Source organism: Suillus subaureus (genome assembly GCF_016647635.1).
Source record: "Suillus subaureus strain MN1 chromosome Unknown BJ212scaffold_1, whole genome shotgun sequence".
Taxonomy (NCBI): Eukaryota; Fungi; Basidiomycota; class Agaricomycetes; order Boletales; family Suillaceae; genus Suillus; species Suillus subaureus.
Genome location: NW_024538557.1, coordinates 1,819,826 through 1,846,324, shown reverse-complemented (window position 1 = coordinate 1,846,324; position 26,499 = coordinate 1,819,826). Strand labels below are relative to the sequence as shown.

The window sequence follows — 26,499 nt, the reverse complement described above, 5'->3', positions numbered from 1 at the left end:
GTCCACATCTTCGTTTGATTCCCATTATGCTTATATATATCCTAGCACCTCGGGAGGCTCACATTATCATCACATAACGGCGGTCATCCTTCTAGCATGTCCAACTGGTCACCATCACCCATGTCCCAAATCCCTTACCAGCTGCGAACACCTGGTGCATCAGAAATATTGCCAAGACTATATGTCTCAGATCTCTCTTTCGCAGAGAACCCTGCTGCACTCGCCACACTGGGTATAACCCACATCCTCTCCGCAATGCGCGGATACGTTGCAATACCACATGAGCTACCCATCCATCGTGCTCAATACCCCCTCGAGGACCTTCCATTTTCCGAGCTCGCCGCCCATCTTCCATCCGCAACCGCCTTCATCCGCAGTGCACTGCACGATCCAAATGCACGAATCCTTGTGCACTGCATGGAAGGAGTGAGCCGCAGCACCAGCGTGGTTTGCGCATTTCTCATATCAGAGTACGGCTGGACTCCAGCACAAGCTATCCAATACGTCAAAACGAGACGAAGATCTGCCGAACCTAATTTTGGATTTGTGCAGCAGCTGCAGGAGTATGCAGACACGCTACGGCGTTGATCATGATAGTGGCGGAGGGCAGGAAATATGGACATGTGATTCCGACGGCCATCAGAAAGCGTGTTAGAAGGTTGTTTGACAGAGCTTGCATCACTCCCTTGCATTCACACATACACAAAAGTTCTGTATCATCTGTATGCCCAGGATACCCTAGCGCGGGATTTCATTGAACATTCCAGATAGAGTACGAGTCTCATAATGTCCTGCGCATTTTCGGCAATACAGAGTAATAACTATAGTCTCAGTAACCACAGTAGAATAGAGTACAGCAACTTTATGTATAATATTGCACATAATATAGTAGCCATCATGAACAGCATCCCTGTTTATTTGAGGCTTGATTCAGGGCGACGCTTCCATTCGTTGGGTTTGACAGCTTCACTCCTGGGGACTAGATCAAGATGTCAGAGATAGAGGACGTCAGGGGGTTGTCGTCTTGAAATAATAACTCACCCGATTATCATCAAAAACGCCACGATTGATCTTATGAAGGATATCGCACGAAGCTTTCTCAAATGCCAAATCAACGTTGCTCCCCGATTTCGCGCTTGCTTCCAAGAATAGCAATCCCTCTTTCCTCGCCCATTCGTCCGCTTCGTCCGTTGAAACTTCTCTTTGTCGATTCGACGAGCCTTCTCCTTCTTCGTTGCATAGATCAATTTTATTTCCGACCAGTATGCAAGTTAAATGAGGGTCAGCATGCTCTCGTACGTCTGCAAGCCAAGACTGCGCGTTTTTAAAACCTGTGTACGATGATTAGTAGGCGGCCGGGGATGAATCGGTCATACTGGGCGTACTTTTTCGAGATGTCACGTCATAGACCAGCAAGCAGCCCGCGGCACCACGGTAGTATGACCGTGTAATTGACCTGAAGGATTCGGTTCCAGCAGGTATCCCAGCCTACATATTAACCCACTACATGAAATACGTGTCAGAGGGGAACGGAGAAGGAGACGGACATTGAAGCTTGATAACCTTCCCTTCTTCGGGTATCTCAATTAGTTTCGAGCCGAATTCTACTCCTAGCTAGGGGTAACGGGGGCAGTGTGTCAAATTCAGCTTATCGGGCATGCGAAAGGCCACGCACAGTTGGGTCGGGGTTCGCAAGAAAACGTTGGTCTGTCAAGCGGATAAGTAAAGATGACTTGCCCACTCCAGCATCGCCTTGTGGATGCGGTTATTGAGAAATGAACCCTCTGCCGGAATGCAAGTGCCGTGTGACGCACCTGTAATGATAAACTTCAGGACATAGTGCCAAGTAATTCCTGCCATTAGGGCTCTCTTGATATTCCGTGTCCTTCAGCGTAGTCTAGAAAAACAGATACAACAGTTAAGCAACCAAGCAAGGGTGAGAGTGGAGGTATGAGCAACCGTGGCGGCCCCCACAGTCCAAATCAATAATAGTCGCCACATTAGGCAATACACGATGAACGGACATTTCCGGAAGAACTTAGCGTTTGACTGCACCAGAATTTCAAGCACGAACAGTATTCTTCAACTTCAACATCCTCCACAATGAGCAGTGCAACTTGGCGAAATTTTTTCACGTTCGTGTTCAGTACATTCTATCCATATTCGTTTATTGACTCATCTCTGAAGGTACAACAAGTATGCCCAAATTACCGCACGGGCTGTTCGTCAGTCGTTGAAAGAGTCTGAGCGTGTCGTAGCTGAGAAGAGAGGCACGACCGCTCTAAAATACCAACAATGGGAAAATGGTGTTGGCGGACCGCAGGTGCGTCCTTCATACTTGCCCAATCTTGACTGGCGCATTTCTGATGATGTGTTGTTCCACACAGGTATTCTTGAACTCCGAGGAGGACAAGAAATAAGGAAAAGCGCTGCGGTCTAGTCGAATGTCGGCTTTTTGCTTGACTAGCAACGGCATGCCTTAATTCCCAATGTGATCATATATCCGAAATAGATTTGCAGGAGGTCTCTCCCGAGGTGCCCGATCAGCGAGCGGTTTGCCTACCCCGAGAGGAGGTTTTTCTTCTTCAATGAACGTTGATACGTATTGCGCGGGTCTCTTGTAAGCTGTCCGTATTCCTTGGCTTCCAACCCGCGCAACCCGCTCCATCACTGGGGGCTGGGGGTTCCATCACCACCATGGCTTACTCCGACGTTTTATATTTCTGCCTCTTACAATCGGGCTGCCAGAGGTGGCTATAGAGTGGGTAACGACAATCAGAACTCCAGGTCTATTTTATCATGCGGACCTCAATTTGAAACAAGTTCGCAAGACGGCGAGTGCGACAGGTTCACTATCTCCGATGAAGATTTAGAACCTGCCTAGCATATATTTGTTTGTCCATGTCACTCGTGTGCGATCAGATCTGTTTGGAGCCCACTGCCATTGCAGGAACCTCCATCAGTTTGCAAAGTCTGATTTTTGGGTGCGAGATGCCATTTTGCTGTTGTGTCCAAGGGTTGTTCCAGCTTGGCCCATCAGACATGCAATTTATCCCTAAATGTACCAACAGCATCACACTTGAAGTATGTCGCTACTGATCGCCATCACATCATACGTTCCAACGGTGAAGTTTCACAGCCCCAGAATAATATAGCACCCAACATAGAAGGTTCAGCAGTGCCTACATGTGTCAGTACGCCATCTACTCGGTAGTGATTAGATACATTTGTAGGCGCAAACTCTTGCCATGGTGTGTGCATTGCTTGGCTAGTGCCATTGTCGTACTGAGGTGACACCTCAGATCGGAACCGCCCGTTGCGGAAGCATGCATTGAGACTCAGAACTCGAGCAAAGTCTTGGAAGCGGTTATTCGCTTTATATTTCTGTCCTGCTTTCCCATTCTGATCACCGTTCCCCCTTCCAAATGATCGGGAAGATTTTCGTGTCGTCGCGGTACCCCTGTGCCTTGCCCCGCCCAAGGCTATAAAACAATCTACCAGTCATTCTTTAATTGCCTTTGAACTCATCATTGCATCACGACATCAAGATGATCTGACCTTGCACTGCACTAAGGCTGCAATGCTAGGTGGCTGGTGCCACATATGGGTGCATTAGATCTGTTGGCCAGGCGCCTTGGAAGCTTTATCGGTTGCTCGCTATCGGTCGGTCGGTTTCCATTTTTCGTCGCTTGTTTTCTACATGCCTCTCACTGCCTTTCAACCGTCGCTTTGTAGTGCATGGTGATATCCTGGAGTGTTTCTTTGCTATGGTGCCGAATATTGGTGGCGTAGAATCATGTGTCCCGAACCCGGAACATGATTGTACGGCGGAAACTTATGCGGCTGTCTATCAATGCACCGTTTACATATCATGGCCTTAGCCGTACTTGTAGTTTGGTAATTTTAGTAATTTCCTACTTATTGGTCTGTAAACGCAAGGTACCAGAGGTTACCATGCTAAGCGCTACGAGCAGTGCTTTTATTGATGTCTGCACAATCTAAACATCAATTCCCGAATTGATCGCACTTCAAAATGGATTCTGGCGGATGCAGTGTTGCAATTGCGGAAGTAAAGACAAGGAAGGCAGACTCTACGGTATATGCAAATAATGTAAGTCTTTTCTCTTCAGGACAGACGCACGGAACAATGACCGCAGCGCGTGTGTGTAAGCAGCCAGATAAGGAAGCCCAAAGTGCATTTATTTCGACACAACGAAACCCTTCCCAGAGTACCCTTCCGACGATATGCCTGTGCATCAAGCCGGACATTAGTACTATGAAAATACATCTCCAGAAGGAAAGACAGACCGGTAATAGGGTTCAACTTTTGCTCGCGTGCGCGTTCATTAGTTGCTTCCTCCCATTCACGTGTAAGCGTTTTCGGTGGAGGTGGAGCTAAGGTTCAGGGGTACATATATTAGAGTTCAAGCACACAAAAAATGAGAAAAACATACATTGTGAACGGAGGGCCATGGTGAGCAATCCAGCGACACCTACAAGGCCCATGGTGAAAAGGAAAACCTTGAGGCCCTGGCCAGGAGGGCTGACAGGAGCCCGGGGTCCATGCGGGCCAAAGGCAACATAGTATGCTATTGACACATATTACACACAGAGGAACAGTGTTTCATCAAGACCAACGTCACGATAATGCATGATTTGGAATAAAACAGCAAGCCAAGAGCACATCAGTAAGACACGTCAACGGGGGCAGCCGAAGAACGGAAGGACAACAACACGCACCCGCTTTTTTCTCGTCCATAGAGAGCGTCTTCCAGTCCTTCTTCTGCAACTCCTCGAGCTGCCGGTGGACAACTGCCTGCTCGCTCTTAGACATATTTTCCCATTGTGCCTCGACGTTGGAGAGAGGAATAACAGACGCGGTCACGGACGAGGGTCCGGACGTGGGCACCTGAGCGGTGGTCGCCAGACGGCGCAAGGAGACTCTAGGGCGCGCCAGGCGAATGGCTTGCATGGAGGACAATGAAAGCGAGTTGTCGGTAGACGGAGGAGAGAGGTTGAGCAAGTGCAAATTAACGAATAACAGGGCGTGGAAAAAATAAGCTCGGTTGGCCCTGCAGCGGATTTTGCGCAATCGGCATGAACCGGGTTGATAGCACACATCCCGCAACTTCCTGCAAAGTTCTGACGTGCATAATGAACTTGTACAATGATATTAATGGTGTGCTGCAAATAACTGCTAGAATTCTGCCAACAGATACGCGTACGAAGTAACAGATCCAAACATTTCAACAGCAAACCAGAAAGAGATCAACATTAAGCAGCTAGGAATACATGGATATCGCATCACTCAAGCATCCTCAGTGGCGGCCACACCGGGACAATCACGAGAAATGTGGCTAAGATGTGGTTTAATAAGAGAACGACCAGGACAACTGGAGTTGCTCACCCTTCTGAACCACACGTGTAGCAGGCGCGCCTCTGAGGTTGGGGGCAGTCACGGCTGATGTGACCCTAAATCGGCGAATGTAAATTAGAGAACCTCATATATGCGGAATAACGTACCACGCCCGAGCAGTTATAGCACTTGGAACCTTGAACGCAATCGCGCGACAAATGACCTACACCACCGCAGGTATAGCTACATATGGCAAATCAGTGCAAATATAAGATGAACATCATAAAGACAAACCAAGACTTGGAGCCTCCACCACCAAAAGCAGAATAGCTGCCTCCGCCTCCGCCTCCGTAGCTAGAGTTGCCTCCTGCGGCCTCAGGACACGAGCGGGCGATGTGGCCGGGCTTGCCGCAGCGGTAGCACTCCTGGCCGGAGAATCCCCCACCATAGCTGCCACCGCCTCCACCACCACTTGCACCACCGTCGGGGCAATCGCGAGACTGATTCCAGTGAGTAAAAAGATTGACTAGCATCCACAGAAAACATACGATGTGACCCTCTTGACCACATTTGTAGCAAGACTTGGCCTTGACTTCCATCGTGCAATCACGAGAAACATGACCCTCCATGCCACCTGCAGAAATCGTGAATACCATGTAAAAATGAACTCAGTAACAACATGACATACAATTGTAGCTAAATAAGGCGAACGAGAATGAGACGATGCCCGGAATAAGCAAGATCAATAGTTACCAAGTAGGAGTCCCTGCCTTGGGGCAGTTAGCAGCTTGATGTCCGACTGTCTCCATGAAGATCGGAGGTACGGAACCAAGCAAGGCAGATAGTCAGATGACGGGCAATGCAATATATTGCGATTTTGTGCGAGTCGTCGATGATAACATTTGTCATCGGTAGATATGAGCAAAAGACCATAGCGATCCACGTCAGTACCGCACACCGAAATTCGAAAATGTAAATAAGAACGAAGGCAATAGCAATGGCTACGGGGCCTTGCCTTCGCCATATCGACGAGGAATTGCTCAAAAGCCGGGGAACAGACAACACAGAAACACCACGCACAGCCTCCACAGTTGAAACATCCACGAGCGCCTGACATGTCGTGTAGAGAACCTGTCAGGGAAAAATCAATGTTAGGGGTCCGTGCACGATTGACGCAGCCGTTGGTGATCTCGGCGCGAAAAGTGTATTGGACAAGGTAAACATCCTAGACAAGATCTGACGCACTTTTCTTTAAAAAATTTTGGAGTGAAGAGGAGAACACGAAAAAGAGCCTCGAGGTGGTGAATGAAAAAAGAAAAGCGCTTCCATAATCACAACGGCACTTCATCGGGCACGTGCTCATCACATGTTCAACCAATTTTGGGAAAACTATGTAGCTGCTTCTGCACACTGCGGTAATAGCAACGATAGAACATATAGTGACTGAATCATAGTCCTTTGTCCGCATCCTTCTTATTCGAGTCTTTTCCCTTTTCCCCATCCTTCTTGGTATCCTCTGACTTTTTCGCGTCACCGTTGGCCGTCTTTTTATCCTTGTCTTTTTCATCCATACCTTCTTCTTGCTCTGCTCGCCCTATCGTGGCTTTGTTGTCCACTAGAGCATGTAACGCGATAACGGCACGTAGAAGACTACTCAGATACACCACGAGTAGTTGATCATTTGTGCTCGATGCAAAGCTCTGTGTTGTTACCGGATTGCTCAAGTCAGGAAGTAGGTTGAGTGCGTCTTGCAGGTGGTAGATTATTTGGTGATTGACTGGCATCGTACCCGCCGCAACATCTAGCAGATACTTGTGCACGTCTCGTAGTCGGGATTGAAGTCCTTGAAGTGATGCGAGTTGCTCAGAAACGCGTGTTGAGAGGGTGGTGGTCGTTGAGTCTTTGATATCGCGTAGGAGATGTTCGACACCGATCTCCTCAGCTTCCTCAGCTTCTATTGCAGAAGGGACGTGAAGAAATGTCTTTCGTGTTTCCGTGCCATCCTGAAGCCAAAAAATCGGTACGACTATAGATTGCAAAGGAGGAAAGGCATACATCTTTGATCTCTTCTACTGCAAAGTACGCATCCGTCGGGATTCCGACGGCCTGTGGTCGTACATCAACGATAACCATAACTGGTTTCGCAATGTACCGCTTAAAAAGATCATTAATTTCTTGGTCCGAAGCTCGTAGTTTTGGCCCCGTGTGGTACCATCCAATCATCCGTTCCTTTGCTGCGATCTCACTCAACATCTATGATGGTTACTCAGGTAAAGAGGAACATACCATTTACTTTCTTGAACATATCATACATCCCCTCAATATAGTTATGGTCTAGGAACCATGTCTTGCTGTCTCTTTCATCCTCCTCAAAAGGGATTCCAAATGAATTGGCAACGTTAACGGTCTTGCCATTGTCCTGGCCCAAAAGAACGCCAACAACACGCTTTGATGAAGTACGCGAGACCGTACGTGCATGGTGATCAGTAACGGAGAGTAGGACCAATGGATGAACGACTGGAGGTGTTAATTATATGCGGGAGTATTCGATCGAGTGGTCACTCACCAACTGTCGTTCCAGCAAGTGCTGTTAACTGCAAATCAAATGAGCACCATCATAATCTGCGTGCGTGGTATTACAACTCACCTGCTCGCTTGTTGATGCCACCATGGTCTGTAATAGTACTAAAGCTAAGGGCCTTCATGACCGCGTGCACTGGCGGACGCGCGTTGTGTTGATACATATTTGTACGGAATCTTAGACTTATTAGGGCAGTTGCTCTGATCACGACGTTATCCTACCACGTTCTGTCAGTTAGGAATATCAACTTGGTGATTCTGTTGAAGATGGATCTAATCAGGATCACTTGTCGAACGTTGCCAGATCCTCTGTATAACTTTTAGCTAACACTGGCAGTACTTGTTCTACATACGACCCTGGGAAGGCATCAAACCGTTGCTGTGCGTGAGCACCGGCGGACATACAACATCGGACATAGCATCTGACCAAGATGTGACTCCTTCCCTTAAAACTGCTCCAACCATCGTGTGCAACGAGTTGCTGCTACCTGCTGTAGATGGATTCTCTCCCAATGCGATCGTATGGTGGAAGGCGGAAACTTCATTACCACATCCAGGTTTCTGGTAAGTGAATCGCAATGATAGACCCTGCAGGATGCTCACCCGTACCTCACAGATATCAGTGTTTCCATAGAACCAGATGATCCAGAATGCCCGCCTGGGCCTTATAAATGCTACGTGGAAGTTGGCGTCGACACTGTTCGCAAGCGAACACAAGTTTCCGCCCCCGGAAAGTACGCCTGGAATGAGTCATTTGAATTGTAAGCGACATTACCTATCGTGTGGGTGGTCATAACTCAACGGCCCCTCTTCAATAGTTCAGTGAGGGAGGACTGGTCTATATGCATCGACTTAATAGCAAAACATGCCTTGTTGTCTTGCGGCACGCTGAGTTGGTTCTGCAAGGATGTACCCATTGCATCGTCTCGTGACTATATGCAGTTACCTACATCAGCACAAACAAAAGGTCCTGCAGCCTTCATAAGTCATCATAAACATTCACTTATAATTTACTAGTTGTCTCGCAAATCTTGAGAGATGTGCACGTACGAGGGCGGAATGGAGAGCCTTCCATATACCAGGCTAGCGTGACCTTGAAGCTTCAGTTGTTAGACCCAGATCCTACCACTGATCCATCATCTTCGATTCATTCGGAGGAGTCATTTATAGAGGACGTCGGTGAGCTCATTGCAGCACCGAATCTCTCCAACACAGATCTCGGAGCACTCAGCGGCAAGGTCTGATCTCGTACTTTCCTGACGAACATGTGTGTTAAATGTGCCCAAGGTGCTACGACATCCCAGCCTTGGTGTTGGCTGCCACTCTTTTTCAGATTGTTCATCTTTTGTAGTCTCGCTTCACAGTTGTGAAGACGATGGCCTTTCTTTCATCAACTCTCCAAACGCCGATCACGACGAAGTGTTAGTGTCCCCTGTTTCCGATCTACCTCAAGGAGATCAGTTTCCTCCGAGTCGCAAGGAGCTGGACGACGCAGAACAAACTTCGGTCGTAGAAGCGACTCTTACAGATCACACTCCGAGGGGCGATGTCGACGGTAGGAAACTGCCGGGGATGAATCAATCGTTGCCTGCCGACAAAGTTGATTCAAGGATTTCCATGGTGAACGTAAATTTGTTCATGTGGAGATTTCGAAGTCTTGCCGAACTGATATTTTCGACGTGCAGGATACTAAACCTCAAACAAGGCATAAATCATCTATGAAGCCATTGAGCTTTCGCTCTAATCGTCGTGCATCGCTGTGCGGGATGCAAGATTGTCATGCACTTTGGGGACGAGTCAGATCACTATTCAGCTTGCGCACGCCCCAGAACGCCGACCGCATCAGACCTATGGTTTTGCATTCAAGTTAGAAATCAAATCACGGTGTCACATCCTCGATATTTTTCTTTGATTCTGGATGATCGCTTTGTCAACGGGACACGGCTGCCAATGGCGTATGACTTACGGGCTGATTCCTCAAGGATTCCTCGCAAGGTATTCTTGGATACCATCCACAATGACACTATGGTCGTCCTCCTGCGCGAGACCACTAACCACTATCACACCCACGACCCCTTCCACGCCCTTTACCTTCACTGGGAAACCTCCGCCGTGCACTGCATATATGCTCGGATCGCTCATCTCATATACTTCCTGCAGTGTCTTTGCTTTGGCCTGCATTGACAACCTCATGCGCATCGTCGAGCATCCCCAACGGAGCACTACTGCCTCCTTGCGCTTCACCCAGTGCATATTGTCCGGAAGTGTACCAGGTCCTGAGGTGGCGAAGAAGAGGAGCTGGGATGAGTTCGCGTGCGCGATGTAGATAACGACGGGACGCGTGAACTTTTGTTGGGCATTGGCGCGGATGATGTTCCCGATCTCCCAGGCAACATTGCTGTCGAATGAGCGGAGTTGGCACGCTTCCTCTTGGGTAGTGACTGATTCAACCTTGGATGTCTTAGCAGTGATGTTCACATTAATGTAATATGTTTACGACTCACTGTGAGCGACATGGTAGGGGAACTCGAGTTCAGAGTGTTGGGAAATGTCAGAAGAGGTCAGGAGTCTCTTATATAAACTCATAGGGATTATTTTTGATATATACTAATGCCTTCCACCCAAATTTATGCATCTTGTAATTGGTCCACGAGAAAACAGAATGGACCAGCAGATGAGCTCGGATGTCAGGAGGACTCACCTGCGGTCCGAGTTTCCAAGCGGGGAAAAATTGCCGATTCCAAAATCAATTTACTTGATGGAACAAGGCAATCGTACAGGAGACGGGTTTTGGGTCAAGCCGTATCTCCATCTCATGCTCAGAAGGTAGCACGTATATCCGGGGTATATGCTACACCCGGTACGTTACAGGAGATAGGGATCTTTGCGTATTGCTTCTGTCATCTCAAGATCAACACCTCCAGCTATGGATTAACTTATGTGACACCAGCCAGCGGCAGCAAAGATGTGGTATTAGCCACTTCTTTCCGCCTGCTTCTAGTTGCTTTTGTCGTGCCTTCGCTATCGGTTAATCCCCTTCCATAGCACCCGCGGGAATTGAGGTTTCCAACTCTTCCGCTATATATTCTTTGATGAATCAGTCTCGAATGTCCACAAGAACGACAACGAGGATCCAAGCGTTTCGCAGAAAAAAATGATCAATGTTGGGCGGGGGCGTCGGGGCGTTACTCATGCACCAGGGAGTTGATGTTTTGCTGTGCGCATCAGGCAGGTCAGGACAAGACACAGTGCCGTATGGCACATGGAGAGATACTCATGAATGGGTGATGCATATACAATCGGATATCACATATGGGGAGCGTGACATTAATGGCTGCGCGAGGAAAACTGGTAAGAAAGGGCGTGGATAGTAGCTGTGCGTATTACGACATCTAAGTGGTAACAAGTCTCTGGTTATCACCAGAAGGATGACATTAGATACTAGCATTAGATGAAAACCTAGAAACCATATGGCGCAACTCGCCTAATGCACCTGGGCTGGGGCTTCCTCCAGTCATCATCCTGCGGACTCGTCAGTTGCATGAGGAGCCCGTGCGTGAGAGGTAGGCTGTCTGGAAAGGATGTATTGATAATATCACTGCTTTCAAATTGTCTGTGCGGAGGATGGCGTGGCCGCCGACCCCTTGGCACGTTTATGGGCCAGGAAGGAAGGTAACACATTTCCTAAGGAACACGTAAGTAAGATGTATATAGACAGCACATAATGTCAAGACATTTACCTCAGGCCCGCAAGCTGGACGACACCTAACCCACACGCTCCAGTCTAGCCATGTCATCAAAGCACTTAATTCTTGCCTCCACGAACCCATCAGGTGGACCATTTGCGCAGCATCCGGAGTGGAATCGCGGGGATGGTATATATCAAGACCTGCAAGGACGCCGGACGCCCACATTTTTGTGATAACGCGACATATCTCACGTGCAGTCTCCTGTACTGCCTGCAACAGAAGGCGTTCTGAGGGGTTCAAGCTCGAAATATATGATACCATTGGCGACGTGTGCGCAGTCCCGCATGCTTTGAATACTGGTGCTGCCCAAGAGTTAGATAAGTCATACGGTGTGCGGGGGGGCACAGTAGAGTGGAAAATGTATGGCGTGAGCATCACGCGTAACTGGACATGCACCTTTAGTGCCCGATCCACAATTGTGCTATTTTCCGAGTTGAGAAGGTAGTCCATCAAGTCGAAGCGCTCCGAATAACGTTCTACGATAACTCTGAAAAGGGTTTTCCAGTCAATGCCACTGGTGTCACCCTGATCTCGCTCTAATGTGTGAGAGACGCTACGCCTGACCGCCTCAATATCCGCAGAAGATATGGCTCTTATGCCGTGGTCACACCGTTCCTGGCCGTCGCGTGAACCTATGAGTGACGGTGCGAGGGCAGTATCGTATAGTGAGACGATTCCGGCCAGATCAAGGTTTATCCGTGTATCCCCAGGGTATCGATTGTGCCATGACCCTGCGTGCATCACTTCAAACATGCGGAGCACTAGAAATATACATTAGGAAGATATGAGAAAGACGAAAACCACAGAGACTTGCGAAAGGGGTTTGGTATTGTTGGGACCGTAGACACGGGTTCAACGATGCTGGCAAGGTGAGACCAGGAGACGACTTCCAGGCCAGCCGTAAAATCACAGAGCATGACTTCACTTACGCAAACCAATCAGTTCAAGAGCATAAGGCGAAAATCGAGAACATACAAGTCCATTTCCATTCTGTAAAAAGAGCTCAATATCATAACGAGATGATGCCAGATAAAATGGCTTACCGAACAAACCCATCAACAGCATACTGTACTCCCCATTTGCACAAGTCCTCGATGCGCTGGTCCTCTTCGAACCGCCAGTCAGGTCTCAATTCTCCCCATGCAATGATATCCTGAGTGTCAAGAGTACCATTTAAGGTATTGCCTGCGCTAGTTCCATCAAAATAAAGGACTTTGAGAGGACGAGTTGCTGCAAGTGTCAAGTGCCAACATCCTGTATCTGGAGAGCCTTCGCAGAAGAGGATGGAGTGTTCTGGATCTGTGGCCGTCCACTCGGGGACCGTAGGGATTGTGTCATTGACAGCTCCATGATATAACAAGGTGCCTTTGGGAATTACACCAGGAACCATTGTATGGCCTGGTAGGTCGCAACAATAGCAATATACATCAGACATCCATCCGTGCAAAGGTCATGATAGGACTGACCATTCCGATAGCGCGTGTTCGGCCAATGCTGGAGCAGCGAGTTCACAGTTTCAAAAACAAAGTGACCTGTTTCATTAGCAGGAGGTGGCTCATCAAGCCGCCAAGATGAACGATCGAGGCTATCCGAGTCCAGAGGGTTAGCAGAGTTATATGGTTGAGCTATCGCAGACGCAGTTCCGAGTTCCAGTGATGGCTTGCCATGAGGCGACAAGCCCAACGGGACTTGCGCTGCTAGCGACGGTAAGACAAACCATCCAACAAGTGTCAAAAACATCCTGGACTACCCCAGCTGAATATCGTGGTATTGTTGTTCAATACTCTTCGGTTCCGGCGCATTTTCGTCGCGCAGCTACGCATTTGAACTTGGCTAAGAATATTATCGTATGATGAGCGATCACTTAATTATGTACAAACGACTGATTCGAACAAGGATTTACTAGTCACTACACCCATCAGAATTGGCCTTGGATTAATCGTCTCAGTGCCGCTCATAGAGTGATCTGCATATCCGAAACTAAACGCGTTTGCTCAAAGGTTGAATCCAGTTCAGTGTCTGATGGTTCATTTCACCCCACGAATTCAACTGAAGTTCTGGCGATTCTTATACAAAACTAGTACTTGCTGCCAGTGTACAAAGGATTCGGACAAGACGACGCGCAACGCAAAATGATTGAAATTTCGAGGAGCGCTACTATGTATCATTAGGTGTGCTGGGGCTTAGCGTCCTATCCGCACTGGCACTTGGCGGAACTACTCAACTGTAGACCCACCGTTCCTCTGCTTCTGGGCTCTACTTCTGGCGTTCGCTGCTACCCTTCCTAATGTTCAGCTGATAAGCAGCGATGTCAGCGGCCTTTTTCGCAACACTATGGGTTTCAGCGAGGGCGACCGCCTGCTCTTTGACGATTCTATGTCTGTCTGCCTGCTCATCCGCCAGCTTTTTCGCCAGCTGGTCATATTCTGACTTCTTCTTGGCTGACTTCTCTTCCTCTTCGGCTTTGTGTCTCGCCATTTTAGCCTGAGCAGACTTGCGTTCAGCTTGCAACCTCGCTTGCTCATCCTCTGCTCTCTTACTCTCCGCGACCGCTTTCCTCATTCGAGTTGCCAGGATCTTGTCGTGCAAGACCTTCCCCTGCAGATCCTCAACCCAAGTAGCAGACACCTCCGCAACGAGGGAGCGTAGCATGATTGGAGATGGACTTTCAGCAACGTGCAACTGCAAGTACAAGCGGCTGGCCTCGATGATGCGGACGTGAGGGAGGAGTTGCTGTCGGTCGACGTAGTGGCCCCACTGACTAGTGCTGCAGTTCTCCTTGACGGCTGGTACCGATAAGAGGCACATGGTGGGCACACCATTGAGTATTTGTGGAGGGAATCCTACCCCAGTGCGATAAATGGATATCTTGGGTGTATTGGTGATAATCCCATCAGGAACGCGCGTGGAGTCGACGTTTGAGCTGGAGTTAGAGGACCTTGGTGAGTAATATGCTTGTTTGAATCGTAGATGTGCCCTGGCCGTTCGCTGTGCCATATTTGATCGTATATTCAAGTGACGTGAGGGTTGGGTAGACCATCTCGTCTGGGATGGGAACATTCAGCGAGAACATCCAATTACCCTGGTCGTTGTTGACAAGCTCAGGAATGGACTCCTTGGAATACGATGCATGAGTGTAAATCTCACTGATATCTTCAGGTGGAAAGATGACTGGAGTCGGAGTAAATGAAGGTGGAGGACTGAATGATTGAACTGCCAGAGCCATATGTTCGACAGGGAGCATGGTATGTGATAATTGATCTTCCTCAATGCATGTGACTGAACTCTGGTAGTGAAAGTGGAATGCCGATAACCACTCCTCTCGCCTCGGGTGAATTGTCGCTCAGAACCCCGAATAACAATCAAACAAGCGCCTAGGTCCGCAGCAAGAACCACTGCATCCAAAGCACAGCCCCATTGGTTTCTGATTCCAGAATTTAATGTTCATGGGGCGTTTATGTTCTTAATGTGTTCATTATAGTTATACTAATACTGTTTTAACAGGACCATTATCAGACGCCCACCGTGTGATCAAGGGCTTGTCCTGCCGTGATCGGCCATCCTGTGACTGACAGCAGGCGCCCTTTCCCTGCACGAAGTCCACCTTCCTGTCGTACCATTTCTGGATCCGATTTGCTTACACAGTCATTGGCATGAGATGGGCGATAAGCTGGCGCGTGATTTCTGAGCTGTGCTTTCCTTGGAATTTTATCAAGCCTAGATCTGTAGAATGTCACATTTCTTGCATTTATCGTCCTTCAGATCTCGGAGCCGGAAATTTAACGCCCATGGTTATGTGCACGCAAAATGAATACTATTACCTCCATGATACGATCGAACGTACCAGTAGCCTATTCTCATAGACGATTCTCATTCTTGTCAAACGGTGGGCCGCTGAGTGGGAACATCACAGGGTACGTCGAAGTCCAGATAAACATTGCTACTTTTGCTGTATCTGACCGGAGGATTGTGACCGCAGACATTAACAATATATCCTGCTACCTATCCAAGTCTGGGGTCAAGGTACGTACCAGAAGATCTCCTCATCTCGACAATTATATGGTTCCTCTTCTCATGAAGTCCAGCGTTCCCACCACCTCCAGCTAAACGACCGCTGGCCTTCGTCTCGGCCAGTGAAACATCCAACGCAGAGACAACCAATGAACCAGCCCGATGCCCCCCGCGACCAGCAATGCGGCTGTATACACCCAGCCCTCACCACTGCACTCGCCCAGCTGTTGGGGTCGCATGGAGTGTATATCCAACCCACCATCAATTCCCGGACAGTCGCTCAATATTCCGCGACCTCATCCCTAACCACCCCACCCTCTACGGATACCATTCAGGCGTCAAGCATCTTCCCACCCCAGGACATACACATGATTCATACACATGCGTCATATTCCGTGCAGTCCATTCCCGAACTTATCAGCAATAAGGATGGGAACTGGACACTCACATTAAACGTCCCTATCCCAGAGGATAAGGTCCACCCAACACTCACTTCGTTCTCGTATACGGTTAAATATAGCACAGCAAATGATCACTGGGCTTCTGTGGTTCAATCTAATATTCTACTTGCCACAGCTGATTCAGGAGCAATCCCGGAAGGGATCAGCACGAATTCGAATACCAACGGTAGCTACCGCGGTGGAATAACTGTCGTGCCTCAGACTCGCGAGGGCGCCGACACTATGTGTCTTTCATCCGTGCTGGCCATCAAGAAGAACGACCTGCAGGACCAGTGGAACCACTTCGTGGATCGCCAACAGATCATTCTTGATGTTCGCATTGTCCAGAGCAGCCACTTGTACCTGCAGTTCCACGTCTCAGAGTATCCTACCTCAGTCATGCTACGCTCTCTTTCAGTGGATGTCTCTGCAACTTGGCTTGATGACCAGGAAGGAGGGCGCCTGCTTCGTGAACTTCATGAATATGAGATGCAAGCCGATGATGCGGAGGTACAGGCAGCTGCCGAGGAACGAGCCAGAAAGGTGGCAGAAACTCAGCAGGCAACTGATGAGCTGGCCGAAGAAGAAGCCAAGGAGAGGCAGCGTGAAGCCGAGAGGCAGTCGGCAGTAGATGCAAGGGCGAGAAACGAGGCAGAAGCTAAAGCCGATAAAGCGAGCTCGGAAAGACGGTCGGCAGAAGCCATGGCGGAGGCAGAGAAACGTTCACGAGAAGAAGCTGAACGTGGACTTCATGCAGGAGAGGAGGGTGTCACGGATGCCAATGTGCAGGCAAAGATCAATAGTACACTCAGCCGTCTTGCAGAAGACCGAAAATGTAGTGCGGGATATGTTTGGTTTCCAGAAGCGCGTGGTTTCCGGTGCGGGGGAGGCAGTCATTTCATTTCTTGGGAGGAATTGAATGCGGCTTGAAGCCAAGCCATTCAGCTCCACATCGCGGCAATTGCCCGAGTTGTCGACGTTACCCTGATTTGCACCTCCTTCCTTCTCATGTACTCTTGTCAGTCTGTTATCCTCCGGGACTTTAGATAGCCTTCATTCGATGATTTGAGCTTGATTCGTATTCGGTCGGAAAAGGTTACATACGTAGTATCGGTTATGCATTTCTCTTGCTCGCAACCACAATTCCATATGGTTGAGTGGCGTACCACTTTCAATTCGAAATTGTTCGCAACTCTGACTCTGACATGTTATGATGCACGGAGCCTCTGGTACACCAACTGGTCTTGAATCTTTTCATACTGCCGTTCAGTCAACAATCACATCACACAATCCTAACAATACAATGGTTAAGCATGTGGATACGATGAGCAAAAATCCAATTATATAATCTGTGAAACAGCGCCAGAGAGAAACCAGACCTTTGCTTACGATGACGTATAGAGTTATCCAGAGCAATGACCTTTTCGATAGGTCACATGAGATATCTTGAAGGTTTGCTCCACTGCGTCAGCTGATATTGGTCCTGGCAGTCCATCAGATACCTCATGGGGATAAGCGGATAAGACACACAATTTGGTGCCAGGCAGGTCCAGGCGGTACAGATACGATGTTATCGTACAAATGGGCGCGCACCGGTAATCTGATGCGCTGGTCTGACGGTCACCCGGCGCATGTGACATGCATATGTAACATCACATCAATACCACAACTTCGAAATAATAAGAATTGAGCGCGTACCTGGCGGCCTTTTTGATCTCGTGGCGAGGCAGGGTGCACTACAAAGGTTGATCAAAGACAAGGTTAGTAGAAGAAATATTTAGCTGCAGAAATGACCGTGGTGCAGAATCACACCAGCCGCATTGAGTGAGTTCACTGTGCACAGAATGGAGGGGCTATGGTATATCAGGTGATTATAAAGAGGGGCAGTGACAACTGACGGAAGAAGCGCAAAGGGATCAACGCCGTAGCAGCGGTAGTAATACGGAAGCAACAATAACCGTGTACAAGCGCCTACGTGAGTTGCTTATAGGCAGAGATACTCTACTCACACCACACAATATCCACGACGTACCTATATTCACAAAGTATGCCCCTCATCCACCTCAAATGCCACTGACCGTCATCCTCTGTGCCTAGGTCAATGCAACATGTCAGGGATGCCTGATGCCGCAAGAGATGCGTATCCCAATTTGAAAAGGCAGCCGGTGCCAATAATACAAGGGCAACCAACGCCAATTCGGACAATGCAAGGGCACACGGAATCAGTGCAAGCATCTGCATTCTTCAAAGACGGCCGACGGGTCGTCACTGGATCAATGGACGGCACCCTACGAATATGGGATGTGCAGAATGGAACATCGGTAGGCGGGCCATTCGAGGGACATAAGGACGGAGTACAAGCAGTGGACATATCGCCAGACGAGACGCGAATTGTGAGCGGTGGACGCGATAACACCACCATCACCTGGGACGTCGAGAACTTGAACAACCAGATGGTAATCAAGTCGTCACTGATAAAACATAGAAGTTGGATTTTATCGGTGTGCTTCTCCCCCGACGGAAAGAGAGTCGCTAGCGGGTCAGAAGATAAAACGGTTGTTGTATGGGATATAGAGACTGGCGCTGTCCTCGAAACACTCAAGGGTCATCGTAATTCGGTGTTCAGTGTCGCGTTCAGCCCAGATGGGCTAAAATTAGCCACTGGATCAGCTGACCGTACCATCCGGGTTTGGCGCACCAATAGCGCCGAAATTCTTCTCGAAATATACGCTCACCAAGATTTGGTTCGAAGCGTTGTCTGGTCAGCTGACGGCCAGCAACTTGTCTCCACATCATATGATAAAACAGTCAAGTTCTGGGACTCATCGACTGGGTATTTGCAGATCGGTCAGCCTTGTATTGGTCATGATGCTTGGGTCCTCTCACTCGCCATTTCGTCTGATGGCTCCTTCATTGCCACTGCCTCGGATGACACTACTGTGCGGCTGTGGAACACAAAGACGCATCAGCACATAGCAAAAGCGCTCGTACACACGACGGGGGTTAACTGTGTTGCAATTTCTCCCGATGGAGAACTGCTTGTCAGCGGAGATGTTCAAGGGAAGGTTTGGCTCTGGTCTATTAAGGACATACTCGAGCAACATCCCGCAGAGGATCACGGCAGTTTGAGCAATCATCCCTCGGAAAGCGATGAAGTATCTGGCAGTGATGACAATCACTCATTACTTGACGTGAGCCTTTTACTTTTGATGCGTCTGCTTATCACGGAATGAGAGCTTCCTTCGTGTAGATCCTCGCTATAAATACGACGGTCCGTGATGCATCCATTACCGGGGATCTGGATACCGCTAAAGAGCTACTGTCCAAAAAAATCAGCGAAGGTGACAACGGCCACGACACCTATGCCAATCGCTCACTTTTAAGGGCGCGACATTTTGAGTGGGACGATGCACTTCAAGACGCGGCCAAGGTCGGATGCCTTGCCTATCATGATACTGTTGAACACAGTCTGACTGAACTTGTTGGCGTAGTCCATTGCCATCCAGCCCTCGTTATTGGGCTACATTTCCAAGGGCATCGCCCTCTGCGGCAATGACCAACTCTGTGATGCCATGGAGGCTTTTGATCTCTCTTTCGTATTTTTGAATCGTGATCCGATTGCTATCGATTTTGTACTGTTGATCAAGGTACTCTCGTCACTATTCGCTGATATCTTTCTCTAACGATGTCATTTCTTTCCAGGCCGTCGCACTTTTTAATGCCAATTGTCACGATGAGGCAATGCGACGACTTACAGACCTCACCACCGCTTATCAACATTCACATACACGCTCGCGCAGCATCGTTAATGTGAGCTTTATGCTAGACCTCATGAGTTTTCTCGTGCCGAAACACTCTTCAGTCATATCTACGTGCACTGCTTGCATTAGCTGCTTTTGAGGACAGGCGGTACAGCGAAGCCGCCGATCGACTCAACGATAGTGTTCTCAGTATAGCTGACTGGTTCTCTCGCAGAACACTTTTTGAACCCGAATTAAAGCTATTCGCGGTGGTGCGTCATTATAATGTCGCAGAGCAAACTTCCACTGACTGATGATGTACTGGACAGCTCTTTGGCTGGGACCTTGATTCGTTGTGGCAAACTGTCAACCAAAGACGGTGTGACGTATTCCTCCACGTCGATCGAGTGGTCGAAGCGGTCGAATCTCACCAATACATGATGCGGATGATTGACGAGGATGCGAAAGACAGGTACCTCGAATGGTCCACTGGTGAGTGCTGGAGGTCTTAGATGACTTGAGTGTGAGACTTACTCTGGGGTGGATTAGCCTTCAAGAAAAACTGTACTGTACGCTGTGTCACAAAGGGAGACGAGGCTTATGATGGGAGAAATTATGAGACGGCTATCGGACTGTATTCGGCAGCGCTCGTACTAGACCCCTCATGCGAGTCCCTCCTTGTGCTCCGCAGTGAGGCCTATGTAGGACGAAATCTCTATGTGAAGGCCCTTCAGGACGCGGAAAAGGTGTTAATGATATCTATCATTTATGTAGTAATTATTCTAATGCCGCAAATGTACAGGTCATTGAACTCAACCCTTCGTCGTATCTTGGGTACGAAGTGAAGCATAGAGCGCTTCACAAAGCTGAACGCTATGATGAAGCAATTGAAGTCTTCAACATCATGCTCTCCAAGTTGGATGGTGCACGTAAGCCCCAAGGAACTCGCGCACCGACTTGAATACGACTAACTCTATATCTCTAGAACTGCGCCAGCAGTATATCACACCACCTGAAGTACTTCGTGCTATTCGAGAAGCCATTAATGCTAAGCTAGAAAATTCCCCACTTCATCTACTCAATACCTCCACTGGTCATTTATACAACCGAGATGAACAAATCGATGCCTTCAGGGAAACTACAGAGTACAAGAAGATCTTGTCATCATCGATGACGTATACGCCCCTCCAAACGGGGCCCATCAAAGAAGCGGTCGAGAAATACTTCAGTTGGGCTATGTTATCACATAGGTGGGGGAGCAAGGAGCCGCTGCTGCATGATGTTCAGGTCAAAGGCGTATACAACTTGGATCCAGTCGGAGAAACTGTGAAGTTGCAGAAGTTCTGCGAAGTCGCTCGTGATGCTGGGTATTTCTGGGCGTGGAGCGACACCTGTTGCATCGACCAGAGTAACCATGTCGAGGTCACACGATCGGTCAACTCCATGTTTGTCTGGTATCGCAATTCAGCTCTTACGATAGTCTACTTGTCAGACGTCCCGCCTTCGTCGAAGCCTGGCGCACTTGCAGACTGCACTTGGAACACGCGAGGATGGACTGTTCAGGAATTCCTCGCACCCAAAATCATTCTCTTTTATACACAAGATTGGACCCTCTACCTTGATGACCGCTCTTCCAACCACAAGGAGTCTGCCACTATCATGCAGGAGCTGGCAGATGCAACCGGCATAAATAGACAATCCCTCGTCACTTTCCGTCCGGGGTTGACGGGTGCGCGAGAGAAACTCCAATGGTCGTCGAGCCGTGTCACTACGCTGCAGGAAGACATCGCGTACTTCTTGTTTGGCATCTTTGACACCCATTTACCTGTCATCTACGGCGAGAACAGACAAAATGCGCTCGGGCGGCTCTTACAGGAGATCATCGCTCGGTCGGGCGAAATAACTGCCCTGGACTGGGTTGGAAAATCATCCGACTTCAATAGCTGTCTCCCGGCTGACATCACATCATACAAAGCTCCACCATGCATGCCGCCACCTCCATCTGAAGATGAAATGAAAATATCAGTCTCCGCGCTGCGAGATGCTGTGGCTGTGAGCTCAGCTTTGAAACTGTATTCCCTCCTTGACAACCTTGGTTCCCCTCGTTTCGCAAACTCCAGACTGCAACTTCCTTGCATTGCCTTTCTTCTCACAGAAGTCAGATTGAGGCGTGTTCAAACCCAGGATACAAGTTTTGTCTATGATGTCAAGGCAGACGGCCTCCGAGACCTACAAATCACAACGGCAGACAAACTGGTTCAATCCTCGCCTGGAAGGCCTGCACGGTAGATATTCCTCATCCGTCCGTGGAATCGTTATGATCTCGACCTGCCTGACTCTGAAGACGAGTCGCAAGATTTGGACGATTTGCCCGAGCCTTTATCTCCTTCGGATGATTTACCTCTCTGGCCCCCTAGAGACCATGAGGCGGCTAATTTGGAATTTCTCCGAGCGTTGACGTTCATCGTTCACCTTGGACAGCCTTTTAGCGCACTTTTGTTGGCGCAGCAACGTGGTGGCGTATATAAGAGAATTGTTTCGGACTGCAATATCACTGCACAGGTGAAGGACAGGACTGTTGTTGATAACATGATGAACGTCAGAACGCTAGAGATATTGTAGCTGTCTACATCTCGAAGAAGGGATATACCTGTCACGTTTTCATTCATACCTTGACAGCACCTACGTGGAACAATTCATCTAGGCATTTTGGGCATTTTGTATCACATCGTATGCTGACTTACAACAGGAAAGCGAATTACCACAATTGCGCGATCGAACTGAAATCGGAGGGCGAGCTCAGATTGTTGGGCATACGTTAAAAGTAAGTGTACCCAGCTTCTCTTGTATGGTCTTGAGAAACCGTTGCGACACTATGGTGATGCGTAGGTTGCTGTCGACGCGTGGTTCGGTGACACGGGGGTAAGCGCGGTCAATATTCAATCCCGACCCTCTCAGCGCTGATCTGTCACCTCTTGCGACCCTGTTCGCAAATCTCGCCCTCTTCACCCCCAGTCACCCCCACAAATATTACTCACTATATCCGTTTGTACCACTGTTTCGAAATCGAACCTGGTTCCTTGTGACGGCAGTAAAACATGCCAGAGCCTGCGAAGTATGATTTTATTCCTGGCTTGGTGATGGCGTCGTGACTGGAAGAGGAAAGGAGACCCCACTGGTAAACGCACTTATCCGTGCTTACTGCTCGTACTCGGGTGCCACTCTACTCACGTTGAGCATGTCGATTTCATTCATTACCCCAGCGTTTTGTACTGGACTTTGGAGGTAATGCTTCCTTATATCAATGTAAGTGATCCCAGCCTCAGTGGAAGTCACAGGTATAAACGTATTTGTCAGTTAAAATCGGTGTCATGCTCATGGTCAAATTGTTGCTGTTGCACTCATCCTTCAGATGTTTCAAATGGCATGTGTGATCCGCAAACATAAACCCGCCCGTTTTGCGTCTTCTGCGCTCGTGTCCCACCTAGAGCTAACACTTTGCGCCTAGCCCAACTTCTCGCGTTGCGTCACACAGGTCCCAGCGCGATGTGAGGAAGAAGATGATTCCTTGAGTAAATTAAACGTCCGCATTTATACCCCGCAACTATCGTATCTGTGATAAGAACATTCCAGGGTCGTACCGGAACCCTACATGTATACGGATGTGCCTACACAATCACAGATCCTTCTCCTGATCGGGTGGGTTACGTTCAACTTTTCGGATATGGTTACCTTCTTCTTGAGGGCTATATAGCTACCACTCTGAGAGACAACATACACACGTCCTTATTAGGTCTCATCCACACTATGTCTTTGTCGTATGGAGTTTGTATGCTCATCGCCCCCTATGACCTTTACCACTCCTACTAATGTCATCACTGCACAGATTTTATTCAGACCGTGGACAACGTCCCTCGCGCCCTCGCCTGGGGTGGTGAGTGTGTCACTTTATCTAACATTTTCCTGACGCAGATCGGATGTGGGCTTCCAAGACACATTGAACAAGACCGGTGAACATTTTCATATCATGCAGCCGTCGAAGCCACCGTTAATAATCACTTTTGTTTAGATGTCGTAACACTCGCTGCAAAGTGGCCGTGGGGTCCTGCCCCGGTAAGGAACACAGAGGTGTTCCGGGAGCTCTGGCTCGTCGAGCCTCTCTCCACAGGCAGTGCCACGTGTACCATCCGGAACCTGAAAAACGGAAAGAATATGATTCTACAGGATGAAGATAGCATTATCCTCGGCGACTCAGCTATGCATCTATCTGAACAGTGGAACATAGTCCCATGCGGTGAGCAGATCCGAAGCGCAGGTGGCTCACAGGCATACCGGTCAGTACATTTCTTCAGCGTTCGTATAACGCGGGGCTTATAACATATTTTGTGCATGGTCGGCAGTATCAGTCCTGCGAACTCCGAAGGTGCATTCAGCTTTGGTGTTGAATCCCTCGGGTACACTGACCCCACTGGGTAAGCTCACCAGACCCGTCTCACTACCCTGCTGATTATTTTTAATATGCCCTGATATGCAGTCGCGACATCGTTCTGAAGAGGCAGTGCCAACCCTGGATCTTTCAACGACTCAGCCGCTCTGGGGGAGAAATTCACGAAGTTGTGTCACAGAGCTGGAGTACCAATGACTCAGTTCCCGAAATCTTCATAAGTTACCAATCTGACACCGAGTAAGCAATACCAAACGCGATATGTGCCCACAATCCCTGACAAGATCTTTCGGAAACAGGTATCTCATCCTCTCGCGCGGATTGTGGTCACTCATTTGGAAGGAATACCATGAGCACGGATTTATGTCAAACGTCTGGGGTGACATTCCGGAGCAGCGCCAATGGCGCCCGGAGATATATGACTGCGATGATTTTGCAACAGGTTTATCGTTCTGTTCACATTGCCGTTGACTGCTAGGTAGCTGACTTGTTTACTTTAACTATGACTAGTGTTCAAAGTGGTTGTCGTCATTTGGGGGGAAAAGAATATCCGTGTGGATGCGAGTGACTCTTGTCGTTGAGAGGACTGATCTGACTTTGATTCTTCAGGGTGTAGCGATTCTTTGTGGCGTCATGCTTGGACAACCCAGGCCTAGAGTTGAGGGGGGCGCACATGCGTACAACTTCACTCTGTCGGATGAAGATTCCAACGACCCTGCCGATGAAAATAGACGAATCCAGTATTTTCAGTGAGTGTTTCATTTTCACCTGTCTTGAGACCAATGATGACCCAAAACTCGGCGTCAAACTAGGGCTGAGGTCGGCAGGTTTGATGTTCGTGCCTTCATCGTTGTTTCATTTGGTGTCAACTGACGGAAATGTTCACCTGCTCAGAACGATGAGGGCTACCATTATTACCCGGTTGCGGCATATTTTTGAGTTGTGTTGCCCTTAAGAACACATACAGCAACTGTTAAGTTCTTCGGGTTGCGCTATGTATCCAGATATTGGATATTGTTCAGTACTTGTATCACTAGTTAGATTTTGATGTGCAATGGAATCTGGATTCTCAACATTTGACTAGGAAGGATAGGCATTTCGCTTGCTTGGATATGATGCTGCGTGCTCATCAGGCTACTAGTACTAAAATTAAACGTATCATGAAATTGTGACTAGTATCTCATGATCAACTTGCGGGAATTTGTGCGGCCTGATATGCCAGTGACTCGGAGGTCACGGACTCTGACAGTCCTTTGAAAAGTCTTGAATAATCCTTGAATCAATGGAAAACATAGATGAAGGTAAATGAGATCGCCTGACAACCATGGTGCATTGGCGCTCGCATCCCTTGTTAGCTGCGATTGCAGCATGTCACAATTGAGGCACTAACTCTTCCTGCTAGTCTATGTTGGTAACCATCCATGGCTACGTAGGAACAAGTAAAAAACGTCGTTAGTGGGTGACTATCCGTAGGCAAAATAATGCGGAATAGATTATGACGGACTTTGAAATATATTTACGAAAGATAATCTGTACAGAAAACACAACCATAACGCATCTGGAATAAAATAATTCAGTCAAAACTGCAATGGACGATCTACTACAGTATCATAATCTGGTGAATGACGGAGAAGAGACAGCATTTCTTGACGACAAAGAGGACGCGAGGATGTTAGCAGCTACACTGGTTGCTGGAATAGAGCTTGCTCGACTTGATCGTGTCGAAACCCGGAACCCTAAGCGACTGTACCTTTGTCATGCCCAGCTACTTCCTGACCCACATTGGAATACCCCGTGGCAAGTGTTGTACGCGAGTCAGACTGATCGCGCATTTATTACAACCATGGGCATTGATGTTCGAACATTTGAATTCATCCTTACTTCCGGCTTTGCCAGTCTGTGGTACCATAAGCCCATCACACGTCCTGATACCAACTCGCATGGCATTCCACGCCTGAATCGCTGTTCACTCGATGCTGGTGGAGCACTTGGCCTCATGCTCCACTATCTCAACTCCACCATGCATGAGACTAGCCTCCAACAAATTTTTGTGTTGATCCCTGCCACTGTTTCTCGCTATCTCACCTCTGGACTGCCCATGCTCTTACAAACTCTACGCTCTATGGTTGATGCCGCAATTCAATGGCCACGGGGACCTGATTTCGAGCGTTGTAGTACC

The 26,499-nt window shown here is 48.6% G+C and overlaps 12 protein-coding genes across 12 annotated transcripts; 5 read left to right on the top strand and 7 right to left on the bottom strand.

Annotated features, from left to right (window-relative positions):
- Positions 1 to 120: 120 nt before the first annotated feature.
- BJ212DRAFT_1443464 (phosphotyrosine protein) lies at positions 121 to 588 on the top strand (the record flags this gene model as incomplete). Its single annotated transcript, XM_041337831.1, has 1 exon — positions 121 to 588. The coding sequence occupies one exon, from the start codon at positions 121 to 123 to the stop codon at positions 586 to 588; it is 468 nt and encodes a 155-aa protein (XP_041200258.1).
- Positions 589 to 895: 307 nt separating this feature from the next.
- Positions 896 to 1,860, bottom strand: BJ212DRAFT_1474564 (ras-domain-containing protein; the record flags this gene model as incomplete). Its single annotated transcript, XM_041339114.1, has 6 exons — positions 896 to 979; positions 1,042 to 1,331; positions 1,386 to 1,456; positions 1,517 to 1,614; positions 1,676 to 1,752; positions 1,815 to 1,860. The coding sequence occupies 6 exons, from the start codon at positions 1,858 to 1,860 to the stop codon at positions 896 to 898; spliced, it is 666 nt and encodes a 221-aa protein (XP_041200257.1).
- A 243-nt stretch (positions 1,861 to 2,103) lies between these two features.
- On the top strand, positions 2,104 to 2,420 carry BJ212DRAFT_1474563 (mitochondrial ATP synthase epsilon chain-domain-containing protein; the record flags this gene model as incomplete). Its single annotated transcript, XM_041339113.1, has 3 exons — positions 2,104 to 2,135; positions 2,188 to 2,323; positions 2,388 to 2,420. The coding sequence occupies 3 exons, from the start codon at positions 2,104 to 2,106 to the stop codon at positions 2,418 to 2,420; spliced, it is 201 nt and encodes a 66-aa protein (XP_041200256.1).
- A 1,680-nt stretch (positions 2,421 to 4,100) lies between these two features.
- On the bottom strand, positions 4,101 to 5,088 carry BJ212DRAFT_50887 (COX4, subunit IV of cytochrome c oxidase). Its single transcript, XM_041343363.1, has 4 exons — positions 4,741 to 5,088; positions 4,455 to 4,589; positions 4,309 to 4,395; positions 4,101 to 4,249 (listed from the first exon to the last, which is right to left on the bottom strand). Exons 1-4 carry the CDS (start codon positions 4,970 to 4,972, stop codon positions 4,200 to 4,202), a joined length of 504 nt encoding a protein of 167 aa, XP_041200255.1. The 5' UTR covers positions 4,973 to 5,088; the 3' UTR covers positions 4,101 to 4,199.
- A 1,716-nt stretch (positions 5,089 to 6,804) lies between these two features.
- Positions 6,805 to 8,027, bottom strand: BJ212DRAFT_1474560 (maintenance of mitochondrial structure and function-domain-containing protein; the record flags this gene model as incomplete). The annotated part of the gene is made up of 5 exons (XM_041339112.1): positions 6,805 to 7,359; positions 7,412 to 7,590; positions 7,643 to 7,873; positions 7,923 to 7,950; positions 8,004 to 8,027. 5 exons carry the CDS (start codon positions 8,025 to 8,027, stop codon positions 6,805 to 6,807), a joined length of 1,017 nt encoding a protein of 338 aa, XP_041200254.1.
- Positions 8,028 to 8,113: 86 nt separating this feature from the next.
- BJ212DRAFT_51106 (uncharacterized protein) lies at positions 8,114 to 9,860 on the top strand. Its single transcript, XM_041343371.1, has 6 exons — positions 8,114 to 8,500; positions 8,553 to 8,697; positions 8,755 to 8,903; positions 8,954 to 9,174; positions 9,224 to 9,562; positions 9,622 to 9,860. Exons 1-6 carry the CDS (start codon positions 8,434 to 8,436, stop codon positions 9,805 to 9,807), a joined length of 1,107 nt encoding a protein of 368 aa, XP_041200253.1. The 5' UTR covers positions 8,114 to 8,433; the 3' UTR covers positions 9,808 to 9,860.
- A 53-nt stretch (positions 9,861 to 9,913) lies between these two features.
- Positions 9,914 to 10,452, bottom strand: BJ212DRAFT_1474558 (uncharacterized protein; the record flags this gene model as incomplete). Its single annotated transcript, XM_041339111.1, has 2 exons — positions 9,914 to 10,387; positions 10,441 to 10,452. 2 exons carry the CDS (start codon positions 10,450 to 10,452, stop codon positions 9,914 to 9,916), a joined length of 486 nt encoding a protein of 161 aa, XP_041200252.1.
- An 857-nt stretch (positions 10,453 to 11,309) lies between these two features.
- BJ212DRAFT_50410 (uncharacterized protein) lies at positions 11,310 to 13,578 on the bottom strand. Its single transcript, XM_041343353.1, has 6 exons — positions 13,152 to 13,578; positions 12,729 to 13,083; positions 12,661 to 12,675; positions 12,500 to 12,609; positions 11,677 to 12,446; positions 11,310 to 11,620 (listed from the first exon to the last, which is right to left on the bottom strand). Exons 1-6 carry the CDS (start codon positions 13,423 to 13,425, stop codon positions 11,396 to 11,398), a joined length of 1,749 nt encoding a protein of 582 aa, XP_041200251.1. The 5' UTR covers positions 13,426 to 13,578; the 3' UTR covers positions 11,310 to 11,395.
- A 363-nt stretch (positions 13,579 to 13,941) lies between these two features.
- BJ212DRAFT_1294687 (uncharacterized protein) lies at positions 13,942 to 14,493 on the bottom strand (the record flags this gene model as incomplete). The annotated part of the gene is made up of 1 exon (XM_041332235.1): positions 13,942 to 14,493. The coding sequence occupies one exon, from the start codon at positions 14,491 to 14,493 to the stop codon at positions 13,942 to 13,944; it is 552 nt and encodes a 183-aa protein (XP_041200250.1).
- Positions 14,494 to 14,614: 121 nt separating this feature from the next.
- BJ212DRAFT_1294686 (uncharacterized protein) lies at positions 14,615 to 14,929 on the bottom strand (the record flags this gene model as incomplete). The annotated part of the gene is made up of 1 exon (XM_041332234.1): positions 14,615 to 14,929. The coding sequence occupies one exon, from the start codon at positions 14,927 to 14,929 to the stop codon at positions 14,615 to 14,617; it is 315 nt and encodes a 104-aa protein (XP_041200249.1).
- Positions 14,930 to 15,161: 232 nt separating this feature from the next.
- BJ212DRAFT_50640 (uncharacterized protein) lies at positions 15,162 to 17,432 on the top strand. The gene is made up of 2 exons (XM_041343360.1): positions 15,162 to 15,708; positions 15,771 to 17,432. Exons 1-2 carry the CDS (start codon positions 15,493 to 15,495, stop codon positions 17,064 to 17,066), a joined length of 1,512 nt encoding a protein of 503 aa, XP_041200248.1. The 5' UTR covers positions 15,162 to 15,492; the 3' UTR covers positions 17,067 to 17,432.
- Positions 17,433 to 23,513: 6,081 nt separating this feature from the next.
- On the top strand, positions 23,514 to 25,386 carry BJ212DRAFT_50333 (uncharacterized protein). The gene is made up of 12 exons (XM_041343351.1): positions 23,514 to 23,575; positions 23,631 to 23,705; positions 23,763 to 23,810; positions 23,869 to 23,886; positions 23,946 to 24,210; positions 24,277 to 24,348; positions 24,411 to 24,560; positions 24,620 to 24,762; positions 24,831 to 24,880; positions 24,930 to 25,069; positions 25,133 to 25,154; positions 25,215 to 25,386. Exons 2-12 carry the CDS (start codon positions 23,684 to 23,686, stop codon positions 25,257 to 25,259), a joined length of 975 nt encoding a protein of 324 aa, XP_041200247.1. The 5' UTR covers positions 23,514 to 23,575; positions 23,631 to 23,683; the 3' UTR covers positions 25,260 to 25,386.
- The last annotated feature ends 1,113 nt before the right edge of the window (positions 25,387 to 26,499 follow it).